This window comes from Mandrillus leucophaeus, unplaced genomic scaffold (genome assembly GCF_000951045.1).
Source record: "Mandrillus leucophaeus isolate KB7577 unplaced genomic scaffold, Mleu.le_1.0 Scaffold253, whole genome shotgun sequence".
Classification (NCBI taxonomy): domain Eukaryota; kingdom Metazoa; phylum Chordata; class Mammalia; order Primates; family Cercopithecidae; genus Mandrillus; species Mandrillus leucophaeus.
Genome location: NW_012102621.1, coordinates 3090540 through 3112733, shown reverse-complemented (window position 1 = coordinate 3112733; position 22194 = coordinate 3090540). Strand labels below are relative to the sequence as shown.

General features: G+C 48.0%; 1 protein-coding gene across 1 annotated transcript in view; it reads left to right on the top strand.

The window, feature by feature from the left end:
• The window catches only part of SNX29 (sorting nexin 29), a gene marked incomplete at its 5' end in the record, with an annotated part of 600769 nt that overhangs the window by 120294 nt on the left and 458281 nt on the right, over nucleotides 1-22194 (top strand). Inside the window, 2 exons of the mRNA XM_011983676.1 lie at nucleotides 18351-18414; nucleotides 21737-21865. Coding sequence (XP_011839066.1) covers nucleotides 18351-18414; nucleotides 21737-21865 — 193 coding nt within the window. The remainder of the gene's footprint in view (nucleotides 1-18350; nucleotides 18415-21736; nucleotides 21866-22194) is intronic.

The following is a 22194-nucleotide window of genomic DNA, read 5'->3' as shown; positions in this document are numbered from 1 at the left end:
CCTGCAGCCTTGTACTCCTGGACTCAAGCAATCTTCCCACCTTAGCCTCCCAAGTAGCTGGGACTACAGGTGCAGGTCACCATGCCCAGCTAATTTTGAAATTTTTTATAGAGATGAGGTCTCACTGTGTTGCCTAGGCTGGTCTTGAACCCCTGGGCTAAAGCAATCCTCCCTCAGCCTGCCAGAGTGCTGGGATTCCAGGTGCGGGTCTCGGCCTCCCAGAATGCTGAGATTCCAGGTGCGAGCCATGGTACATGGCCCTGCATCACTTCCTATTAACCTCACCTTGGCTGGAATTAGTTAAACGGCCACAGCTGCCAGGCTGCACGCGCAGGCAAGAGATGTCTTTATTCTGAGTGGTCACCTGGCCAGCCAAGGCCCTTCAGTTACTATAGAAGAAGAAAATGGGTGTGGGGACAGCTGACATCTGCTCCAGGTGGAAGACAGCACTGGCCAATCTGACTGACCGCAGCACTGTGGGGTTTTGTTTTGTTTTTAACTTTTTTACTTTGAAAGAATTTAAGGCCAGGTGCGGTGGCTCATGCTTGTAATCCCAGCACTGCGGGAGGTTGAGACAGGAGGATCACCTGAGGTCAGGAGTTCAAGACCAGCCTGGCCAACATGGTGAAACCCTGTCTGTACTGAAAAATACAAAAATTAGCCAGGCATGGTGACTGAGGCAGGAAAATCTCTTGAACCTGGGAGATGCAGTGAACCGAGATTGAGCCCCTTCATTCCAGCCTGGGCGACAGAGTGAGACTCTGCCTCAAAAGCCAAAAAAAAAAAAAAAAAAAAGTTGCTGGTTAAGTGCATAGAAGAGAATTGAGGTGACAAGTGGGTGGTGGGCACCGTGGATGTGATGGCTGCCTGCCCTGTCCGGGCCTCTGCTTGTTCTGGAATTTTGTTCTCAGACATCCTCCCCAGGCCCGGAAGCAGGTGTTCTGTTGCCTGTCCATAGGAATTCTTCATTAGGAATGAAGAAACTGTGTCCCACAGGGATTGATTAACAATCATGTTTTAAGTGATAGAATTAGGTACTGTTGAAGCTATGAAATGAATTAGGCTGTGAACATTTTCTTTTTAAGGCCAAAGATTGATTGATGGTAATGGAATGAAACTTGGAAATTTATTAGGAGTTGCTAGAAAAATAAGAAGGGGAAAGGTCCATGTTGAACCATAGAGATTTTCCATTTGACATCAATTGCTATTTGCTGTTCCAAGGAGGACAATTATGCCACCCGAACTGAGATGCAGATGGGCCAGGCTCTTCTTGGACAATCTTTAGGGTAGGAGAAGCCCTCCCAGTGGTAGAGAAAGTTGACTTTGACTAGCCTTACCTGGCATTCTTTGACGAGCTCTGGTGGAGGTTAGCAAGGGCCAGGACTGAGGGGGGGGAGAATGCCACCTGGCTCTTGAGGCTGGGACCCCAGGCCTGATGCCCTCCTTATGGAAGTTCCATGCCAGGCCATGGGGAGACTCCATGATGGTAAGTGGCTTCCATGAGAAAAAGACAACTGGGCTGGACTTGACCATGGGGGAACCAAGTCAGCAGGTGCACCAGAAGGTGTCATGGCACCTGGAGGCTGGTTCTGGCTCCAGACTTGAACCTTTTGAGTCTTGGAGGTGCTGTGTTTTCTCTTTTAGGAGAGGGGTCAGAGGCGTCCAGGCTTGTTGGGTGACTACTATATCTGGGCACTGTGCATGCGGGAACCTCCATAGCCTGTAGCTCTCTTAATACCCACAACAGCCCTGTGAGTTGAGTGATCATGTCCCTGTGCCCCGATGCCACAGCTGGCCATCAGGGAGGTTCAGTCCATTATGTAGAGTTATGCTGGTGATGGCCGGAGCAAGGGTTTGAACCTAGGCTGAGCCCTGAAGCCTCTGCTCCATACACACCAAGCTGTCCCTGTCTTAGTTCATTTTCTGTTGCTTATAACAGAGTACTTGAAGTTGGTAATTAATAAAGAAAAGGAGGCTGGACACAATGGCTCATGCCTGTAATCCCAGCACTTTGGAAGGCCGAGGTGGGTGGATCACAAAGGCAGGAGTTCAAGACCAGCCTGGCCAAGGTGATGAAACTCCATCTCTACTAAAAATACAAAAATTAGCTGGGCGCTGTGGCAGGTGCCTGTAACCCCAGCTACTTGGTAGGCTAAGGCAGGAGAATCACTTGAACCTGGGGAGCAGAGGTTGCAGTGAGCCGAGATTACGGTGTTGCACTCCAGCCTGGGCAATAGAGTGAGACTCTGTCTCAAAAAAAAAAAAAGAAAAAAGAAAAGGAATTTATTTCTTAGAGTTATACAGGCTGAGAAGTCTAGAGTTGAGAGTTTGTATCTGGTGAGGGCCTTCTTGCTGATGGGGACTCTCTGCAGAGTCCTGAACTGGCGCAGAGCAGCAGATGGAGAGGGGACTGAGTGTGTGAGCTCAGGTCTCTCTTCTTCTTCTTAAAAAGCCACCACTCCAAAAATGGGCCCACTCCCATGATACCCCATGCTTCCATTAACTCATTCATCCATGAGTCCATGAATGGTTCAGCACACTCATGATTCCCAAGCCCTCATGACACAGTCACTTCTTAAAAGCCCCACATCTCAGTACTGCCACTGACGCTTAAATTTCACCATAAGTTTTGGAGGGGACACACATTGAAACCTCAGCAGCCCCCTGTCGGTGGCCTCACTACATCACTAGCCCTAATTGTCTACATCTGGGACCCTCACGCATACACCGCGAAGCTGCTGTCATCTGGAGTGAGGAGGGACATGGTGAACAGGGGGATGCCCAGCAGTGCAGACTCTGGAAGGTTCCTGCAAGAAGGCTCAAGGGTTAACCTGTTTAGCTTCCATTGCCCTCATCTTTTTTTTTTTTTTTTCTCTCGAGATAGAGTCCCGCTCTGTCATCCAGGCTGGAGTGCGGTGGCGCAATCTTAGCTCACTGCAACCTCTGCCTGCCAGACTCAAGCAATTCTCCTGCCTCAGCCTCCCAAGTAGCTGGAATTACAGGTGTGCACCACCACGCCCAGCTAATTTTTGTATTTTTAGTGGAGACAGAGTTTCACCATGTTGGCCAGGCTGGTCTTGAACTCCTGACCTCGTGATCCACCCGCCTTGGCCTCCCGGAGTGCTGGTATTACAGGTGTGAGCCACTGTGCCTGGCCCTCATCTTTAAAATGAGTGTGATCTCACTGCCCTGCCCTCTGCACAGGGCAAAGTGAATATGGAGGCTCCGACCCTAAGCTGGACCTGTCCCTGGATGCTGAGCTTGGCGGGAGGTGTTTCAGAACTGCAGCTCACGTGTCTAAAGCTGCAAATGGCTCTCAGATGACTCTCTTGCTGCACTGGGGATACCTTTCCCTGAAGCTCCTGAGGTAGGAGAGAGGTGTAAGCATCCTTTATGTCCTGGGGCGAGACAGCCCTTCCTCTGGTGTGTCTAACGTCTCCTGCAGCCCAGCATGGCGTTCCCACCTTGGTCTGATTAAATACTAATTTTCTAGCTCTGAAGGTGGAACTTGGAACAGACTTTTTCCTTTTCCCCAGATGAGTGAGTTTTGCACAGATGACTCAGACCATAGACTATGATGAACCCAGAAGCAAGCTTTTAGTCCAGCTTTTAGGGCCACCTTTTGGCCTGCTGAGCCCAGCGACGAGGAAGGGACAGCCTTTTGCTGGGGAAGAGCAGGTGTGAGTGGCTGGGCTGCTTGACTCCCTTTGATTTGTGAAGGCTTAGTGATTGGGCTTGCGACGAGACAAACGCCCAGGCCTTTAAAAACACCTGGCTCGCGGCTGGTCAGTGTCACTTCATACAAGCCCTTGGTATCTAAAGCCAACCTCTGGACTACAGCGGTTGTATCAGCCAATTTTCTGTTGACAGTCTGTGGACCTGAGCCCTTTTAAGACACTGTGGTGGCTTGAGGAAACAAACTTGATTATTACCAAAAAATGGTGTTTTTCTTTTTTAATTTTTTTTTTTTTTTTTGAGAAAGAGTCTTGCCCTGTTGCCCAGGCTGGAGTGCGGTGGTGCAATCAAAGCTCACTGTAGCCTCAAAGTCCTGGGCTCAAGCGATCTTCTCGGCTCAAGAGTCGCTGAGATCACAGGTGCACACCAACACCTGGCTAATTTCTTATTTTTTGTAAAGATAGGGCCTGTAGTGAGCTGTTGCCTTAAACTCCTAGGCTCAAGTGATCCTCCCACCTTGGCTTCCCAGAGTACTGGGATCACAGGTGTGGTCCAGAAAGCAGTGTTTTTCTGAGGGGGCCAAGGTCTTAGTACAATGGCATGTTCACAAGGACTCCTAGAAAGACAGGGCTACTGAAGCGATCTGCTGCATGCCCCCGCACCTCAGCAGGATGGTGGTTCATCTGGACAGGTGCATGCACACACCTGTACCCTGCCACCCCCCACCAGGCAGCTCACTTCCCTGCCCAGCACTCTGCTGTGGCCTCGTTCTGCACTTTAGAGCAAAATCCATGTTTTTGCTGTGGCATTCAAAGCCTGCCTGATAGGACCCCTGCTGCCCTTTGCCTTCCATGCCCTGTGCTTGTCACTTGCCAGCCACACCGGCCTTTGAGCCATTTTTCAGATGTGCCAAGTTTCTTCTTACGTCAGAGACTTGAGGCAGGCTCCTCCTTCCCTCCCTGCCCAGGAGTACGCTTCGAAGACTTCCCTTTACATCTCAGCGAGCACAGCCAGATTCCCGGCCCCTTCCCACTGCAAGGAAAGCAGGTGCCTGCTTCCAGCCTCCAAGATGGCAGGCAGCAAGGAGAATGGGCTGGGAATGGCTTTGGGCATAGCCACCCAGCAGAGCTTGTTTAGTTGTGTGTGATGAAGAGGTCACCTAGACTGAATGGTGTGGGTAGCAGCTGGTAGGAGGCCTGAGAGGCATTTCAGACGGTTTAGGAAAGCCTGAGTGAGAGGGGGAGAGATCTTCAGGAGGCTGCTGGGGTAAAGCAAAACCACGGGAGTAGGGAGAGGTGGGATTGGAGAGTGTGTGGAGGTTGCTCCCCCAGACCCATGTCGCCTGCTTCTCTGAAGATCTGAGAAGATCTCAGATGCCTAATCTCTTTTCCCCATTGAATCACCTCCATAATTTTGGAGGTAGACAGGAGGTGCCGTCATGCCCAGTTCACAGGTGGGGAAACTGAGCCTCAGAGCAGACAAGCCACACATCCATGGCTTGGTAAAGTCGCCGAGCTGGGGCTGGAACCTGACCCCTCCTGACTACATGGCGCGCATGTTCTGTCTAAGGATGTTCTGGTTATTTCTCAAAGTGTCAGGTGCGGAGTAGGATGGCTCAGAGTTGGTGAGAACCATTCTGGGTGTGCGAGCTGCCTGCACCCTCCCAGTGGCCGTCTGCTTCTAATTAATTGGAGATTATGTGTGAGAGTCTGTTTGAGAATTGCCCGTACATATGATACCACAGCCTGAAGGGGAAGGAAGCTGTGCAGCTTCGTGTCCTCATTATTTATGAGTATTTCACATGCAATTAATCTTCCTTGCCATCAGTTAACCTCACCACTCCACTGTGCATGAGGCCAATGACAACAGATGTTGGCCTCGCAGCCCCAGGGGCCGTGGCAGACTCAGGGCTTTAGACAGGTCACGGTCATCTCTCTGCTGGTTGCATTTGGCCGGCGAGCGGCCAGTGGACAGGAGCAGATGACGAGGACAGCTAATGTGCCACATTTGCTTGCAGAAGCCAGAAACTGGTAGGGCTCATCTGGTATCCCTGATGAATCACAGCATCTGAGAGCTAGAAGGATTCTAGAAGATCAGCTTGTGTAACCTCTGCATTTTGTAGATGGAACATCTGAGACCCAAAGTGGGTTTGAAATGCCATGCCAGTTAGAGGCTGGGCCCACAGTCCTTGTCTGTTACTTGCTGTGGCATCACATGTCTTTGCTTATAATGTAATTTTTTCTTATCCTGTGCGTCTCCCACCTTGCTGGCCACATTGCCTCCCATGCCAGCTCAATGTAGGTTCCACATAGTAGCATATAAGCTGTGACTCATTTGGTTGCAAGGGACAGAAACCAGCTCAAGCCAGCTTAAGTAAAATAAGGGAATAATATCGTTCCCCTAACTCCAGCATCTAGAGGTACATCTGCAAGTAGGCGTCTCTGGATCCCAGGGTTTCATGGTTTTCAGGTCTACCCCTGAAAAGCTCTGTTAGGAGGAGAGAGGTCCAGAGAAGCACACGTCTGTGACCTGTGGTCAACTGGCTTTGCCCGGAGCCTGTTGAGGCTGTGTCTCTAAAATGACATGAGAGTCTTGAGAATGTTGATTTGTGCAGAACCAACATGGAGCCCTGGCCTCTTCGTTCTGAGATTCCATTAGGGTGCCCGGGAGACAGTGAGTATCACTGTGGTTATCGGTTTCAGTGTCAGATGGCCCGTGTTTCAGTCCCGGTTCTGTATCGTCATTCCTTTGTTTTATTTTATTTTTGTTTTTCTTGAGACAGAGTCTTGCTCTGCTGCCCAGGCTGGAGTGCAATGGCGTGATCTCAGCTCACTGCAACCTCCGCCTCCTGGGTTCAAGCGATTGTCCTGCCTCAGCCTCCCGAGTATCTGGGATTACAGGTGCCCACCACCATGCCTGGCTAATTTTTTTGTGTTTTTAATAGAGACGGGATTTCACCATGTTGGCCAGGGTGGTCTCGAATGCATCATAATTCCTTTGTAATTTAGGGCAAATCACTTCCTATATCTCCGTTTCCTAATCTATAAAATGGGTTTGATTCTAACACCTGCTTCGTGGCGTGATTTGGAAGGTTGAGTGAGATAATCGACACACAGTTTCACCCTGTGCCTGGCACATGGCTGGTGCCCTACTAGCAGCTGTTATCAGGAGCACTTAACTTCTCTCGGTCTTTCAGTCTGTGAAATGGTGGATGACACCACCAGTTCCATGAAATAAGGAACTCCCTGGTTCCTTTAGTACATTCAGGCCCAGACCTAGCCTTCAGGGTTGGCAGTGAATGAAAAATTGCCCCTGGCAGAAGCTGAAGCCCGTCTCTCCTCCTCTGTTGCTTTTTCCTCCGGCCCCACGCTGGTTTCACTGCTGCTGGTGTTGTCTTCTTCTTGGTTGGGAATCCCATCCTATCTGTGGTAGGGACCGGATTCTCCTCCACAAGTACTGAAGGAAGAAAGTGGATTTCTCAGTCTCCCTAGGGTTTATAGACCCATGCAGCTTTGAGAGCCAGGCCAGTAAAACCCCAGGCAGGGATGGGACACAGCAGGGTCCCGTCGGTGGGATGGACCTTGAGAAATTCAGGGGAGTTTTTGCTGCCTCTATTGCATAGCCCAGGCCTTCCACCTGGATTGTTCCACCTGGATTGTTCCACCTTGTTTTGTGTGTGTATGTGGTGCTGGCTACTAAGTGGAATCGCTCTGTAATGGCACATAGGACAGCCTGTTATTCACAAGAGCTCATAGGAATATCTTTGCAGAATGTGCCATCTCTTCCTGGAGACCTCTTGTTTTTGTGTTTTGCAATGAGGAATGGGTAGGCTCCACTATGCACAGATTCACATTTACCTGGAGCCATCTAATTAACACCTGTACTCCACTCGTCACCTGCACCTGGGCCTTGGGCGGGTTTCTGCAGTATGTTTCTCCCTGAGGCCTTTCTTTGTGAAACACATGTGTACCTCGCTTGCAGCTCTCTGCCCACGGAAGGAGAAGCGAGTGAGCCTCATGTGTAATTGATGGATAAGCCGTCCACTGCACCCCGCAAGAGTGTTCTTCTCAGGGGAGCAGATGTCGTCCTTTCAACCCCCGTCTCTCTCTCCCTAACTGCTTTTTCAACTGGATCAGTAAGATTTTAGTGTTAAGCAATATTTGGAGTCACTGTGGTGAAATAATCGAAATTGACCATCCGGGGGATGGAGACAAAGATATCCGCCATAGTAATTTCTGAACTCTTCTGTAAGTGAGATATAGTGATTTTGAAAAACTCGCTCTTCTAATTGTGGGAAACAGTTTGGTGAATCCTTAAAACATTAGTAGAATTACCGGATGTCCCCGTGATTCCAATCCTAGGTACACATCCAAAAGAACTGAAAGTAGAGACTCAGTCAGGTACCTATGCACAAGGGTTGACGGCAATATGATCACCATCTCCAAAAGGTGGAAACAGCTCAGTGTAAATGTCCATCATCTGAAGAATGGATAAACAAATTGTGGCATATCCTTACAGTGGAACATGATTCAGCTATAAAAGGAATGAGGGGCCAGGCGCTGTGGCTCACGCCTATAATCCTGACACTTTGGGAGCCCACGGTGGGGTGGATCACTTGAGGGTCAGGAGTTCAAGACCAGCCTGTCCAAAATGCTGAAACCTCAGCTCTACTTAAAAAATACAAAAATTACCCGGGCATGGTGGTGGACACCTGTAGCCTCAGGTACTTGAGAGGCTGAGGCATGAGAATTGCTTGAACCTGGGAGGCGGATGTTGTAGTGAGCTGAGACTGCGCCGCTGCACTCCAGCCTGGGCGACAGAGCGAGACTCCGTCTCAAAAAAAAAAAAAAAAAAAGAAAAGGAATGAGGCACTGATATATGCTTCAACATAAACTGTGAAAATATGCTTAGTCAAAGAAGCCAGACAAAAAGTCTGTATTAAAAAAAGACCACATATGAGATGATTCCATTTATGTGAAACATCTGGAGTAGGTAAATTCATAGAGACGCAATGTGGATCAGTGGTTGCCAGGAAGGAGGATGAAATGGGAAGAAATTGCTTAATGGGTAAGAGGTTTTACTTTGGAGTGATAGAAATGTTCTAGAACTGGATAGTGGTGATGGTTGCACAACATTTTGAAAGTACTAAAGGCCACTGAAATGTTCACTTTCAAATGGTTAATTTTATATGAATCATACCTCAATACATGATTTTTTTTTTTCGAGACGGGGTCTCACTCTGTCGCCCAGGCTGGAGTGCAGTAGCGTGATCTCGGCTCACTGCAAGCTCCGCCTCCCGAGTTCACGCCATGGTCTTCATCTCCTGACCTCATGGTCTACCCGCCTCAGCATCGCAAAGTGCTGGGATTACAGGTGTGAGCCACTGCGCCCGACCAATACATGATTTTTAAAAAACCTTCAGCTTAGACCATCCTGGCTAACACAGTGAAACCCTGTCTCTACTAAAAATACAAAAAAACTAAGCCGAGTGTGGTGGCCTGCTCCTGTAGTCCCAGCTACTTGGGCGGCTGAGACAGGAGAATCGCTTGAACCCGGGAGGCGGAGGTTGCAGTGAGCGGAGATCACACAACTGCACTCCAGCCTGGGCGACAGAGCGAGACTCTGTCTCAAAAACAAAAACAACAAACAAAACTGTCAGCTGTGCCACCGCTCCCCACCCGCTTCTCACTAGCCAAGTAAGCCTTTCACTCAGTTCCATTGCTTCTACTGCTGGAAGCAACCTCTACAACTTTGTGCTTTCAATTCTGGTGAGTACTCCTTTAAAGCTAAAGTGCTCATCATGCCTTTTAAAAGAAGACTTTAGATAGTAAACATAGAGACCACCGTTTTTTTTTTATTTTTTTGAGATAGAGTCTTGGTCTGTTACCCAGGCTGGAGTGCAGTGGCACGATCTCGGCTCACTGCAACCTCCGCCTCCTGGATTCAACTAATACCCCTGCTTCAGCCTCCCCAGTAGCTGGGATTACAGGCGCCTGCCACCATGCCTGGCTGATTTTTATGTTTTTAGTAGAGATGGGATTTCACTGTGTTGGCTAGGCTGGTCTTGAATTCCTGACCTGACGTGATCTGCCCACCTCAGCCTCCCGAAGTGCTGGTATTACAGGCGTGAGCCACTGTGCCCAGCCTGGAGACCACCTTTTGACACCTTGATATGAAATGAGAACATATATGTGGAAGGGTGTAAAATTAAAAGAGACACCCCCTACCCTCACCTGAGTTACTACTTCTAATAAATTCATACCTAAGTGCTGTGTTTTCTAGCCTTCTGTGAGTGGGGCTGGGCAGGGCAGGGATGCTTGAACTCTCTTTGGTCTCTGATTTAGTCACTTCGAGGCTCCTGGGGGAGTTCCTCTGAGGTGTCCATTCCCTGTCCCCTGTCTGCTTCTATTAGATCCCATCTCAGGCCCCTTCCCACTCTACACTTCTGAAATTCACTGATGTGGGTGGAATGATGCTTTGTAAAAATGGCCATGCAAATGTGTGCTAATTACCTTGACATTTCCAAGCTGCTTGGTGCTTAGAACTCGTACTTTAGGACAGGAGGCTAACAATGGTGACCCATAGCGTGATCTCTTGGACTTGTGTGGTAAGAGCCTCAGTTTACAGTGTTTAAAAATCATATCTGTATAAAAATGTGACTCCTGGCTTCTCTCAACAACTCAGGACTGGTGGCAACCATGTCCTCGTGTAGACAGTGGGTTGGAAGTGGGGACTGCTCCTTAGCTGGGGTCCTCTTGTCCCAGTGTGCCCTGTGAGGACTTCGCTCCTTGGAGGCCTTGTCTGTATCTGCTTTTGGGATGCCTGCCTTAAGGATTCGTAGTAGAAATCTTTACAAACACTCACCGTGTGTGTGTTTGTGTTTGAGAGTGCGCACATGAACAAGAGAGAAAACGAAAAAATTACAAATCTGGAAAAGTTAATAAAGATCTAGAACCTTATCAAGATTTTCCAAGGTGGTGTTCTTCTGTACCTTGTGACTTTCTTCCATTTTCCATCCCGTTCCCATGAGTGCCTCACATTTGTGTTTTCTATTTTGAGATTATAATTCTGTAGAAACCATAGTTCTAAAACTGGGCAGGGCCAGAATTTAATCACACTTTTGATTTTCCAAAAGAGGACAGAGAAAGACCGGGAGAAGTGCCAGAGGCCACACCCTGGGAACTGTCGTGAGTCCTGAGGCTGTGTGCTGCCTCCCAGGAGCTGGGCTGGGGCTGGCACGGCCCGCTTGGGGAACAGGCTTTCAAGCGAGCTGGACCAGGTGTGGGTACTTGCCTGGCCACTTCCTGGCTGTGTGGCCTGAGGCAAGTCACTTCCCTTCTTCCGGCCTCTGTTGCCTCATTCAGACAGCAGGTGTAATCATGCTTGCTTCTCAGAAACCTTGTGAGAATTACATGAGATTGTGTATTTCAGGTGCCTCTCACATTGCTGGGTGTGCACGAAACAGGCGGTGCATGGTAACCACTGGCCATCTGAGTCCTGGGAAGGGATCTTGGGACATTTCTTCCTCTTTCATCTTAACAAATTGAAAAGAATAGAAACTCTGGGTGGGCTAGGGGTAGAGGGAGGCAGGAGAGAGAAAGAGAACGAAAAGTTAGAATGGGCCTGAGTACTTTAAAAGTTACGTTTTGGAACTCGATATAGTTTATCCTTTCTTTTGGAGATAAAAGGAAAGGGAGTGGGTAGGCAGACAAAGATATAAAAAGCAGGATGTTAAGTTTGAAAAACGATGATGTAGGTTAAGTCCATCCCCGTAGAGGAACATTCTTTATTTGTACATGTGCCCTCATGAGCTCTCTGTTTAAATATAGCTGAGTACGGGCCCCAGGGGAGTGTTTGTAAAGGCTCTTTGAGGTCTTTGGATAAAGATGCTATATAAAGCCAGGGAATTATTGCACAGATCTATGTATATATGTGAGAAAGTGTGTGTGCGCACACATGCGTCCACACGTCACCCTGTCTAGTCATCGCAGTCAGCAGTCTCTTCCCTTTTTAATTTTGAAAAGGCAGTTGAAGATCAATTAGTCCCATGATACTTTCCCCCGGGGGGCCTTTAATGGCTGAAGAAGAGACGCCTTTCACCCCTCCCTTGGCGTCACTGTTTCAGTGCTTTATATAGCAGCCTCCGAGGCCCGTAATCATTTGTGTGAATGGGCCTGTGCGTCATCTGGCTGTGTGTCTGTGTTTATGTTTGGGTCCCTGGGGACTGGGGGCTGGTGCCTGCTCCACTGTTCTTTTTGAAATTGAGCGTTCGTGTGGTCACTGCCGAGAAAGGAGGAGAATGGTTTTGTAGGCTCGTCCTGTTTGAGGTCATGGTAATGATATATGGGACCGTGTCCCCTCCTCCCCATGCCTGTTGCATTCCTGAGATGCGTAATGGAAAAAGCTCAACTGGAGCCTGAATCTCTGTCACTGGGGCAGGAAATTACAGCTGTGAACCTGGTGGTTAGTGTTCTCTGCCGAGGCCTCGAACTTATGATTAACGCGGTTGACATTTCTGCCCAGCTAATCCCATGCTGAGTTCTTGGAGCTGAGGGTGTCGTTTCAGCAGTGGGCAACTGTCAGTCATTCATTTGTTTATTAATTCACTTACGCGTCTTACCTTTGATCATTCACCAGGTCTCACGTGTGTCCTGTGCTGGGCACTAGAGCCCCAGTACTCAAGGGACCCACAGGCTCGGGGGTGGGGCTTTGGTGGGCAGAGATGCAGATGGGTGCCTCTAGCCCAGTGGACAGTGTGCTTTCGTGGAGGTGCATATGAAGTGCAGTGGGAATCACTGAACTCTACTTGGGTTGTTTGGCTGTGAGGACACAGAACCCACGCCGATTTCAAACACAAGGGCACAGAAACCCATAGGGGTTCCCCAGGGCCTGGGAGCTGAGAGTCGCGCAGAAGCCGAGGTGGCCATTCGTGTATGACTCCTTTATTCCCTGTGGCCGCATGGTCACTGCAGGTCGCCTCTCACTTCTCCCGCCGGCCCTTGGATAGCCGCCTTGGCTATGGTGGTGCAGCAGGAGGCTAAGCCAGGAATGAGGAGTTCACTGAGTCACCCCAGGCTGCAGGGCTCCGTAGTAGCATGTTTGACGGTTCGAACACCCGATGCTTTGCCAGACTTAGCACTTTCTCTGTGGCTGAGTGGGCTTGCCTTGAGGGGCTTTGCTGGCTCCCCCATTTGGTGGCCCTCTGCCTGTGGCTGCTGCATCTGCATTTGTCTCTGTCCAGACCTCTGTACATGGCAATAGAGGAGCCTCCAACCAACGGTCCTGGGCCCAGTTTAGGATTTCATTTAAGGATGGGTTTATTTATTTATTTATTTTTTATTTTTTGAGGTGGAGTCTCGCTCTGTTGCCAGGCTGGAATGCAGTGGCGCGATCTTGGCTCCCTGCAACCTCTGCCTCCCTGCAACCTCCACCTCCTGGGTTCAAGCGATTCTCCTGCCTCAGCCTCCCGAGTAGCTGGGACTACAGGCACACACCGCCACACCTGACTCATTTTTGTGTTTGTAGTAGAGACGGAGTTTCACCATGTTGGCTGGGATGGCCTCCATCTCCTGACCTGAAGTGATCCGCCCACCTCAGCCTCCCAAAGTGCTGGGATCACAGGTGTGAGCCACTGTGCCCGGCCAGGGTGGGTTTATTAAAGTGGTCTTTTGAGCACTTGGCTTTCAGCAAATCACTATTTCAGTGTGTCTCCACACTCACCATTGTGGAGTGACTTGCAACTGTTTGCTGTTGGGCCACAGGTGTCTGTTGCCACCTTCTTTTGCGTCTCTTGTCAGGCTGTGGCACATCTGAACTTCTGGAAGACTCTCTATGATGGGCTCGGTTTGAGTCAGTAGCCACCCTTGGTCTCACTGATTGCAAGTGGAGTGGGTGGGATGGGAGGCCTGTGGGAGCTGAGTCTCTGAGCAGGGGTAAGAGTATGACAGGGCAGGCCTGTGGACTCCCACAACTGCTACAGCCAGAGAGCCCCGGCTGCTCAGAAAAGGCATGCCCCAAGCGGAAGCTTGAAGGACAACCTGGAGTCAGGGAGGGGGCCAGGCCTTCCAGACCCTGGGAAACAGCCTGTGCCAAGACACAGAGGCACGAGAGAAGGAGAGAGTGTTCAGTATGGTTGGAGTCTAACCAAGGATATGGGCAGAGGCTGGAGTGGCAGAGAGAACACTGGTCTGGAGCTCAGAAGAGGGCCTGGTCTGGAGCTCAGGAGAGGGCCTGAGTAGAGATGTGGGTGTGTGCATGGTGGACGCAATGATTGAGCTCTTGGCATAGATACAGCCTTATATCCACACAACACTACTGAGACCGGGCTGTAACTTTTTCATTGCCTGTCATCTCTTTTTCATCTCTGTCATTAAAATTTAAAAAAAAATTTTTTTTTTTTTAGGCGGAGTCTCACTCTGTTACCCAGGCTGGAGTGCAGTGGCATAATCTTGGCTCACTGCAATCTCTGTCTCCCAGGTTCAAGTGATTCTCCTGCCTCAGCCACCAGAGTAGCTGGGATTACAGGTGTGTCCCACCACACCCGGCTAATTTTTGTATTTTTAGTAGAGGTAAGGTTTCACCATGTTGGCCAGGCTGGTCTTGAACTTCTGACCTCAAGTGATCCCCCCGCCTCGGTCCCCAAAGGATTACAGGTGTGAGTCACCATGCCCAGCCTATTTTTTTTTTTTTTTTTAATTTTAACTATATGACAAAAATTGTACGTGTTCAGGGCATACAACATGATGATTTGATGTATCTCTGCATTGCATAATGACTACCACAATCAGATGAACATATACACCACCTCCCCGAATGAACATGTTTTTTTTGTGTTAATGTGTGATGAAGACATTTAAAGTCGGCTCTCTCTTCAGATTTCAAGTAAACAGTACCATAGTATTGTTAGCCAGAGTCCCCATGCTGTCATCAGATCCACAGAATTTACTCACCTTCTAACAGAAAATTATAAGATGTAGCCTTTGGCCAACATCACCCATCTCTCCCATACCCCTATATATACACATATACTTCATATATGTACACATCATATAAATACACATATACATCATATACATACCCATATACATCATATACATATACATCATATACATACACATATACATACACATCATATACATACACATATACATCATATACATATACATCATATACATACACATATATATCATATACATATACATATACATCATATACATCATATACATATACATCATATACATATACATCATATACATACACATATACATACACATACATCATATATACATCATATACATACACATATACATCATATACATATACATCATACACATACACATGTATATCATATACATATGCAACATATACATCATACATACACATACATCATATACATATACATCATATACATATACATATACATCATATACATACACATATACATACACATGCATCATATACACATACATCATATACATACACATATACATCATATACATATACATCATACACATACACATGTATATAATATACATATACAACATATACATCATACACATACATATACATCATATACATACACTACATATACATATACATATACGTATACATATACATATATCTATGCAGTGGAATATACAGCCATAAAAAAAGAAGGAGTCCGAAGCAGCAGTGGCTCTCTTGCTGTTCCGTTTCTCTCTGTCTGCAGTGTCCTGTGTGGGTACAGCCAGTGGCCCCACCTGATTGGCACAGTCACAGCTGCTGCAGAGCTGCCTTCAGGCCTGAATGAAGAAGGCTGAGAGTGGGGCATGGAGGGAAGAACTTGTGATGTTCTCTTAAGATGGGCTGGCAAATGTTTTCTGGAAAGGGCTGGACAGTGGATATTTCAGGCCGTGTGGGCTCCACAGTCTCTGTCGAAACAACTCATCAAAGCAGACTTACACAATCCCGAAATGGGCAGTTGTGGTTCGGGGAAAGCTTTACTGGCACCTACTCTATCCTATGAGGCTGGTGATACCAGCAACATTTTCCGGCTGAAGGAGCTGAGAAGCAAGGATGATACCATTTGCTGGGACCTTGAACTGAAGTGTGAGGGACGTGGGATTCAAAGGTAGATCTAATTAGAAAACTGGTGTTCAAGGCAGGGCACGGTGGCTCATGCCTGTAATCCCAGCACTTTGGGAGGCCTAGGCAGGCGAATCATGAGGTCAGGAGTTCGAGACCAACCTGGCCAACATGGTGAAACACTATCTCTACTAAAAATAGAAAAATTACCCAGGCGTGGTGGTGGACGCCTGTAATCCCAGCTACCTGGGAGACTGAGGCAGAAAAATCACTTGAACCCTGGAGGCAGAGGTTGCAGTGAGCTGAGATTACGCCACTGCACTCCAGCCTGGCGACAGAGCAGGACTCTGTCTCAAAAAAGAAAAAAAAGAAAACTGATTTTCTTTCTACACTGCCAATTTACTGCCCTGAGGAGCTTAAAGTTCTACAAACAATGGACCAATTTTCCATGTGTGTTAGATGTGCCCTTGATGTGCAGATACTATAGCAAAATTATTATTTCCTTAGCAGAGCTGGTCTTCGGTTTCAGGTTAAGAGAGATGGCATACATGTTTGTTCAGATACTTATGTAGTTTTTATTGCTTCATTTCACATATTTAAACATTATTGTACCAGAAATTAATTTCAGAACATTGCAGGAACCGAGATTTATTGAAGTCTGGTGTCTTGCTTTTCCAATGGTTCCTTGCCCAGCTGCATTTGTGGACGAATCCATCCTGTCCACAGCATTTTCAACGCTGCTTTTTATCTCAGATCAGTTTCTGATGGTTTGAATTAACATTCCCCTGTGCTCTTGCCTGGTTTTGTGGTTCTGTCTTCTGAAGCTGAGCAAGGAACCAATGTTGAGATGGATGGTCATTTGCCTTTCAGCCATAGGAGAGGGGACCCCGCAGCGTGGCCAGGCTCTGCAGAGGCCACAGTGCAGAAGCACTACTCTGTTTTCTCTCGAAATGTGAGCTGTGGCAGGTCACAAAGAGGAAGGAAATCACAGTGATAGAGACTAAACAAATCATGGGCTGCACGGCGCGGGGGAGCGGAGAGAAAATTACATGTTCGGGAGCTCCTCTGCTCGTGTGTGTCACTCGTGCTTGGCGAAGTATAATATTTACCCAATCTATGGAAATCACCCCAACGTTACCTACCAGCTTTACTGCCCCCAAAGAGTCACAGAACAGCCGAAGTGGCAGCAAAAGTGAATGTGCGTTCAGCTTCAAGCCCGTTGAAAGAACATTTTGGGGGGCATGCCAGCTCTCGGTCCCTTTCCTTCTTCACCATTAATCTGAACATTATGTCATAGCCGCGTGAGGAAGGCGGAAGAGTCTCACAGCTTGTCTTTCTGTGATGGCTTTTTAAAAAGATTCCCACTACCAGAGTACGGTTTGGCTGCACTTGTCATATCAGTCATTTTGATGCTGATAAAAACACAGGTGTCTCATCCAAGAGGCTGGAGATGCACCATGTATAGGACGGGGGAGGGCAGGGAAGGGTGAGGCCAGGGTGGTAGAGCGGATTGGGTCAGCATCCATCATCCCCTGTTTCTCACAGGTGGCTTTTGGGCAGTGATTTGGGCTCCTGCAAGGGGGACTTGTGGCTGAGATCTTTTTGTTTTTGTTTTTGTTTTTTTGAGATGGGGTCTCACTCTGTTGACCAGGCTGGTCCTGAACTCCTGGGCTCCAATGATCCTCCTACCTTGGCTTCCCAAAGTGTTGGGACTACCAGCATGAGCCCCCGTGCCCGGCCTACATCTCTTAAGGCTACTTGAGGCTGTACTTGCCAGGCAAGCATTGCTGTCTCTGAAACCTCCTGGGAAACAGTTCTTTCCTACTAGAATTTCCCCCTGGAATATAACATTTTCAGCTACAAAGTCTGAGTAGCAGCATTGGGGACCCCGTTATCCCGTGCCTGCAAGGCCCAGAACCCAGATACTTGCTCTTCGAAATGCCACATTGCTGTCTGGGGTTGATTTCCCACATTGCCCGTGGTGATCTTGTTTCACACTTCAGAAAATTCTACTATCTAGTCTGCTGCTCTAGGGCATAAACCATTTAAAAAATCCTTTATTTCCCAAGGTGAGGCAGACAGGAGCTCAATAAATCCCCTAACTCTTGAAAATATTTAACCCACTTGTGCTTGTGAGCCATACGGCTACCTTATCTCCATTTTCCTGTCTTCCGCTGTTGCATTTCTGCAAAGACTGTAATGATACTGATCAGTAATACTTGCTAAATGCTATCCTGTGCTGGGCACCATTCCTAAGCATCTCACTTATATATTGTCTTACTGAATTCTTACAACACTTCTAGGAGATAGTAACTGTTAAGATCTCGTTTTATAGATAAGGGAGTTGGTGCTCAGACGGGATCACTAACTTGCCCAAGGTTAATCCACTGTAGAGGCAGGATTTGAACCTGGGACCTGACTCCAGAGACTGTGCTCTGAAATCCAGGACCCTGATCAGCTGAGTCTCTTAGACTGTTATAGGAGTTATTTTTGAAAGGGAAAAGGGAACTTACTAGACAAGTCATCCTTAATAGCGTATAATCCAGAGAGGTGAGGGCGTGCTGTAATAGGCGAGACCTGCCAATTAATCTTGACTTTGTTTTCTCTCTTAGGTGAGCTGCGCCAGGCCATTGTGGCCATGATGAACAGGAAGGATGAGCTGGAGGAGGAGAACAGGTACTGTGATTTTCAGGCTTGAGGAATAGGCTCTTTCTTTGACGTTATGCCTCTGGGGCAGACAGAATATAACAGATGAGGGACATTTTGCTTTCTTGGCAAAAATCGTGACTGGCAATTTCTTATCATCGGGGATGTGCCACTGTGGTAGCTCTCTTGTGCCTGGTGTGTTAGAAAGGAGTGAAAACCTTATGATAACAGCACCTTCATAGAACAAGCTAAGAATTTGGTAGAACAGTCATTAATTCTTTTTTAAAAAACAGCCTTTATTGATATTTAATTCACATGCACTATAATTAACTCATCTAAAGTGTATGGCTGAGGCAGGCGGATCACAAGGTTAGGAGTTCAAGACCAGCCTGATCAACATGGTGAAATCTCATCTCTACTAAAAATACAAAAATTAGCTTGGCGTGGTAGCACATACCTGTAATCCCAGCTATTCAGAAGGCTGAGGCAGGAGAATTGCTTGAACCTGGGAGGCGAAGGTTGCAGTGAGCCGAGATTGTGCCATTGCACTCCAGCCTGAGTGACAGAGCGAGACTCCGTCTCAAAAAAATAAATAAAGAAATAAAGTATATAATTCAATAGTTTTTACTATATTCACAGATAGGAGTTAACATCAACACAGTCAATTTTAGAACGTTTCATCACCCCTGAAAGAAGCCCTATACCCTTTAGTTATTACCTCTTTAGCCTTGGCAGTCTTTTTTTCCCTTTTGACAGTTCTGGCTCTGTCACCCAGGCTGGAATGCAGTGGCGTGATCTCTGCTCACTGCAACCTCCACCTCCCGGGCTCAAGTGATTCTCCAATGTCACCCTTCTGAATAGCTGAGACTATGGGCGCATGCCACCACACCTGGCTAATTTTGGTATTTTAGTTTTGACATGTTGCGTAGGCTGGTCTTGAACTTCTGAGTTTCAGTAATCTGCCCACCTTGTCCTCCCAAAGTGGTGAGATTATGGGAGTGAGCCGCTGTGCCTGGCCTCTAGGCAGCCTTTAGTCATCATTAATCAAAGACCTGTCTACCTACCATGTTCCAGGCATCTGAACACTTACCTTAAAGTTTGCCCAAATCGGGGGTACTTAGGGCAAGATGAAATTCGGAGTCTTTTGACTTGGCCAAAAACCCAGTTGCAAACTCTTGAGAGGGCGAAACTTTTCATTAATCTTTCTTCCCTTTTGAAACCCATGCTAGATACCACCTGACATTGGCTGCCGACTCCCATCTGACTTATCTTGACTGTGGGGTGGTCATAGAAGGCTTACCTGCTGTTACCCCCTGAACTTCAGCAAGCATGATTCAACTGCCTCCCTGGGACGTGGGGAGAGGGGGCGTGTGCGTTCACGTCATCCTCTCTTACTCACACCCTCTTTTTTTTTTTTTTTTTTTTGAGACGGAGTCTCGCTCTGCTGCCCAGGCTGGAGTGCGGTGGCCAAATCTCAGCTCACTGCAAGCTCCGCCTCCTTGGTTTCGCCATTCTCCTGCCTCAGCCTCCTGAGTAGCTGGGACTACAGGCACCTGCCACGTCGCCCGGCTAGTTTTTTGTATCTTTTTTTAGTAGAGACGGGGTTTCACCAGGTTAGCCAGGATGGTCTCGATCTCCTGACCGCGTGATCCGCCCGTCTCGGCCTCCCAAAGTGCTGGGATTACAGGCTTGAGTCTCCGCGCCTGGCACTCACACCCTCTTTTACACACAGTCATGATTCTCCTTTAAACCTCATTTTTGGTCCTGCTAGACAAGCTTCTCTCTTGTCCTTTCTGGAAACATATAAAAGCAAACAAGCGTGATTTCTGAAACAAAAGAGGATGTCTTCAAAAGGAATCTTTAGACCGCACCGTTTTCCAACTAGAATAAACTTTCAATAGAGGGCTCGCACCATTGCGGGATTCTTTCTCCTTGCTCCAGCTGGGGCTATTGTCCTGGAAGAAGCCATAGATTTTGTCTTACCTTGTGAAGAACAATAACCGCTGTCTGTTACTTTTTTGTACTTCCCAGAAAGAAAGGAAAAATTATACCATGTTTTTGTCAGGGACCCCCAGGCACCACGGGGGTAATTTCCTCAAAGCTCTCAAGGAACACAAGTCTTGGAGATTTCAGTGAATGATCAGAGTGCGGTGGGGGTCAGATGTTTTTGATTATATTCTTTTTTTTTTTTTTTCCTTGAGACAGAGTCTTGTTCTGTTGCCCAGGCTGGAGTGCAGTGGCGTGATCTCGGCTCACTGCAGCCTCTGCCTGCCGCGTTCAAGCAAGTCTCCTGCCTCGGCCTCCCGAGTAGCTGGGATTACAGGTGTGTATCACCACGCCGGACTAAGTTTTGTATTTTTAGTAGAGATGGGGTTTCATTTTGGCCAGGCTGGTCTCAAACACTCCTGACCTCGAGTGATCCACCCACCTTGGCCTCCCTAAGTGCTGGATTACAGGCGTGAGCCACCCCGCCCGGCCATGTTTTTGCTCATATCCTGATGTCACATGGCAGGTGTCCTCTGGATTTAGTATGTAGATGTACCATGGTTGGTAATTGTTTTCCAGAAACAGCCAGGTAGAGTGAAGTAAATGGTCAGCAGCACCATGGTTGGCTGTCTCCGAGGCGGTCACTGGTGATGGTTTCTAGAAGACCTGCTATGCTCTCCTTTATTTAAGACCAGGGATGTCAGATACACAAGTGAGTCCTGTGCTGGCTGCAAGCCCCCTATTGGAGGGTTAACAAACTTGGGAATGTAAAATGCTATCTGTGCTATCTCAGATGCTTTAGTGATGTAAGATATTTCATATATGTGCTTGTTTCACCTGAAGTTGGCCATGAAACAGGCTCGTGATGTGTTTTGTAGGCACAGGTGGAAATGAGACTAGACATTTCTCAGATACTCTGAGTGTATATTCTATTTTTATGCCTCGGATTATTGTTTTGGCCTCTCCTGGCGTCCTTTCTTTGGTTAAATCTCTTACCTGGTGTAGCTGTGACAAAATGGTCTCATTGGAACATGCTACACCTTTGAGTGGGGTATTTGTGAAGGGACTTGGCTGGAATTTGCTCACCTCATTGTTTTCCCTTGATTTAGGCTGTCAGAAGGCTGGCCTGCTCGCAGGCAATCAGGGACATGGAGCCCAGGCCACAGACGACTGTCCCTTAATTCTTACTCTAAGGCTGTCAGAGTTTGCTATCTCCAGTTCACATGAGATAGACTTGAATTATGGTTTATGCAGAGCCTTGTGGAAAATGCATGGCTTAGGACTTGACTTACTTTAGGAACTGTGTCCTGGGTTCAGTGGGGTCTGGGTTGACAGCTTCTGAACAGATGGGGCCTTCTCTTCCCAGATCGCTGCGGAACCTGCTCGACGGTGAGATGGAGCACTCAGCCGCGCTCCGGCAAGAGGTGGACACCTTGAAAAGGAAGGTGGCTGAACAGGAGGAGCGACAGGGCATGAAGGTCCAGGCGCTGGCCAGGTAGGAGAGGGTGAGGGATGGAGAGGTAAGCACGTGGGGGCTTCATTAAAACCTGAGCATACTGGGCCGGGCGCGGTGGCTAACGTCTGTAATCCCAGCACTTTGGGAGGCCAGGGTGGGTGGATCATGAGGTCAGGAGATCGAGACCATCCTGTCTAACATGGTGAAACCCCATTTCTACTAAAAATACAAAAATTAGCCAGGCATGGTGGCATGTGCCTGTAGTCCCAGCTGCTTGGGAGGCTGAGGCAGGAGAATGGCGTGAACCCGGGAGGCAGAGCTTGCAGTGAGCTGAGATCGCGCCACTGCACTCCAGCCTGGGCGACAGA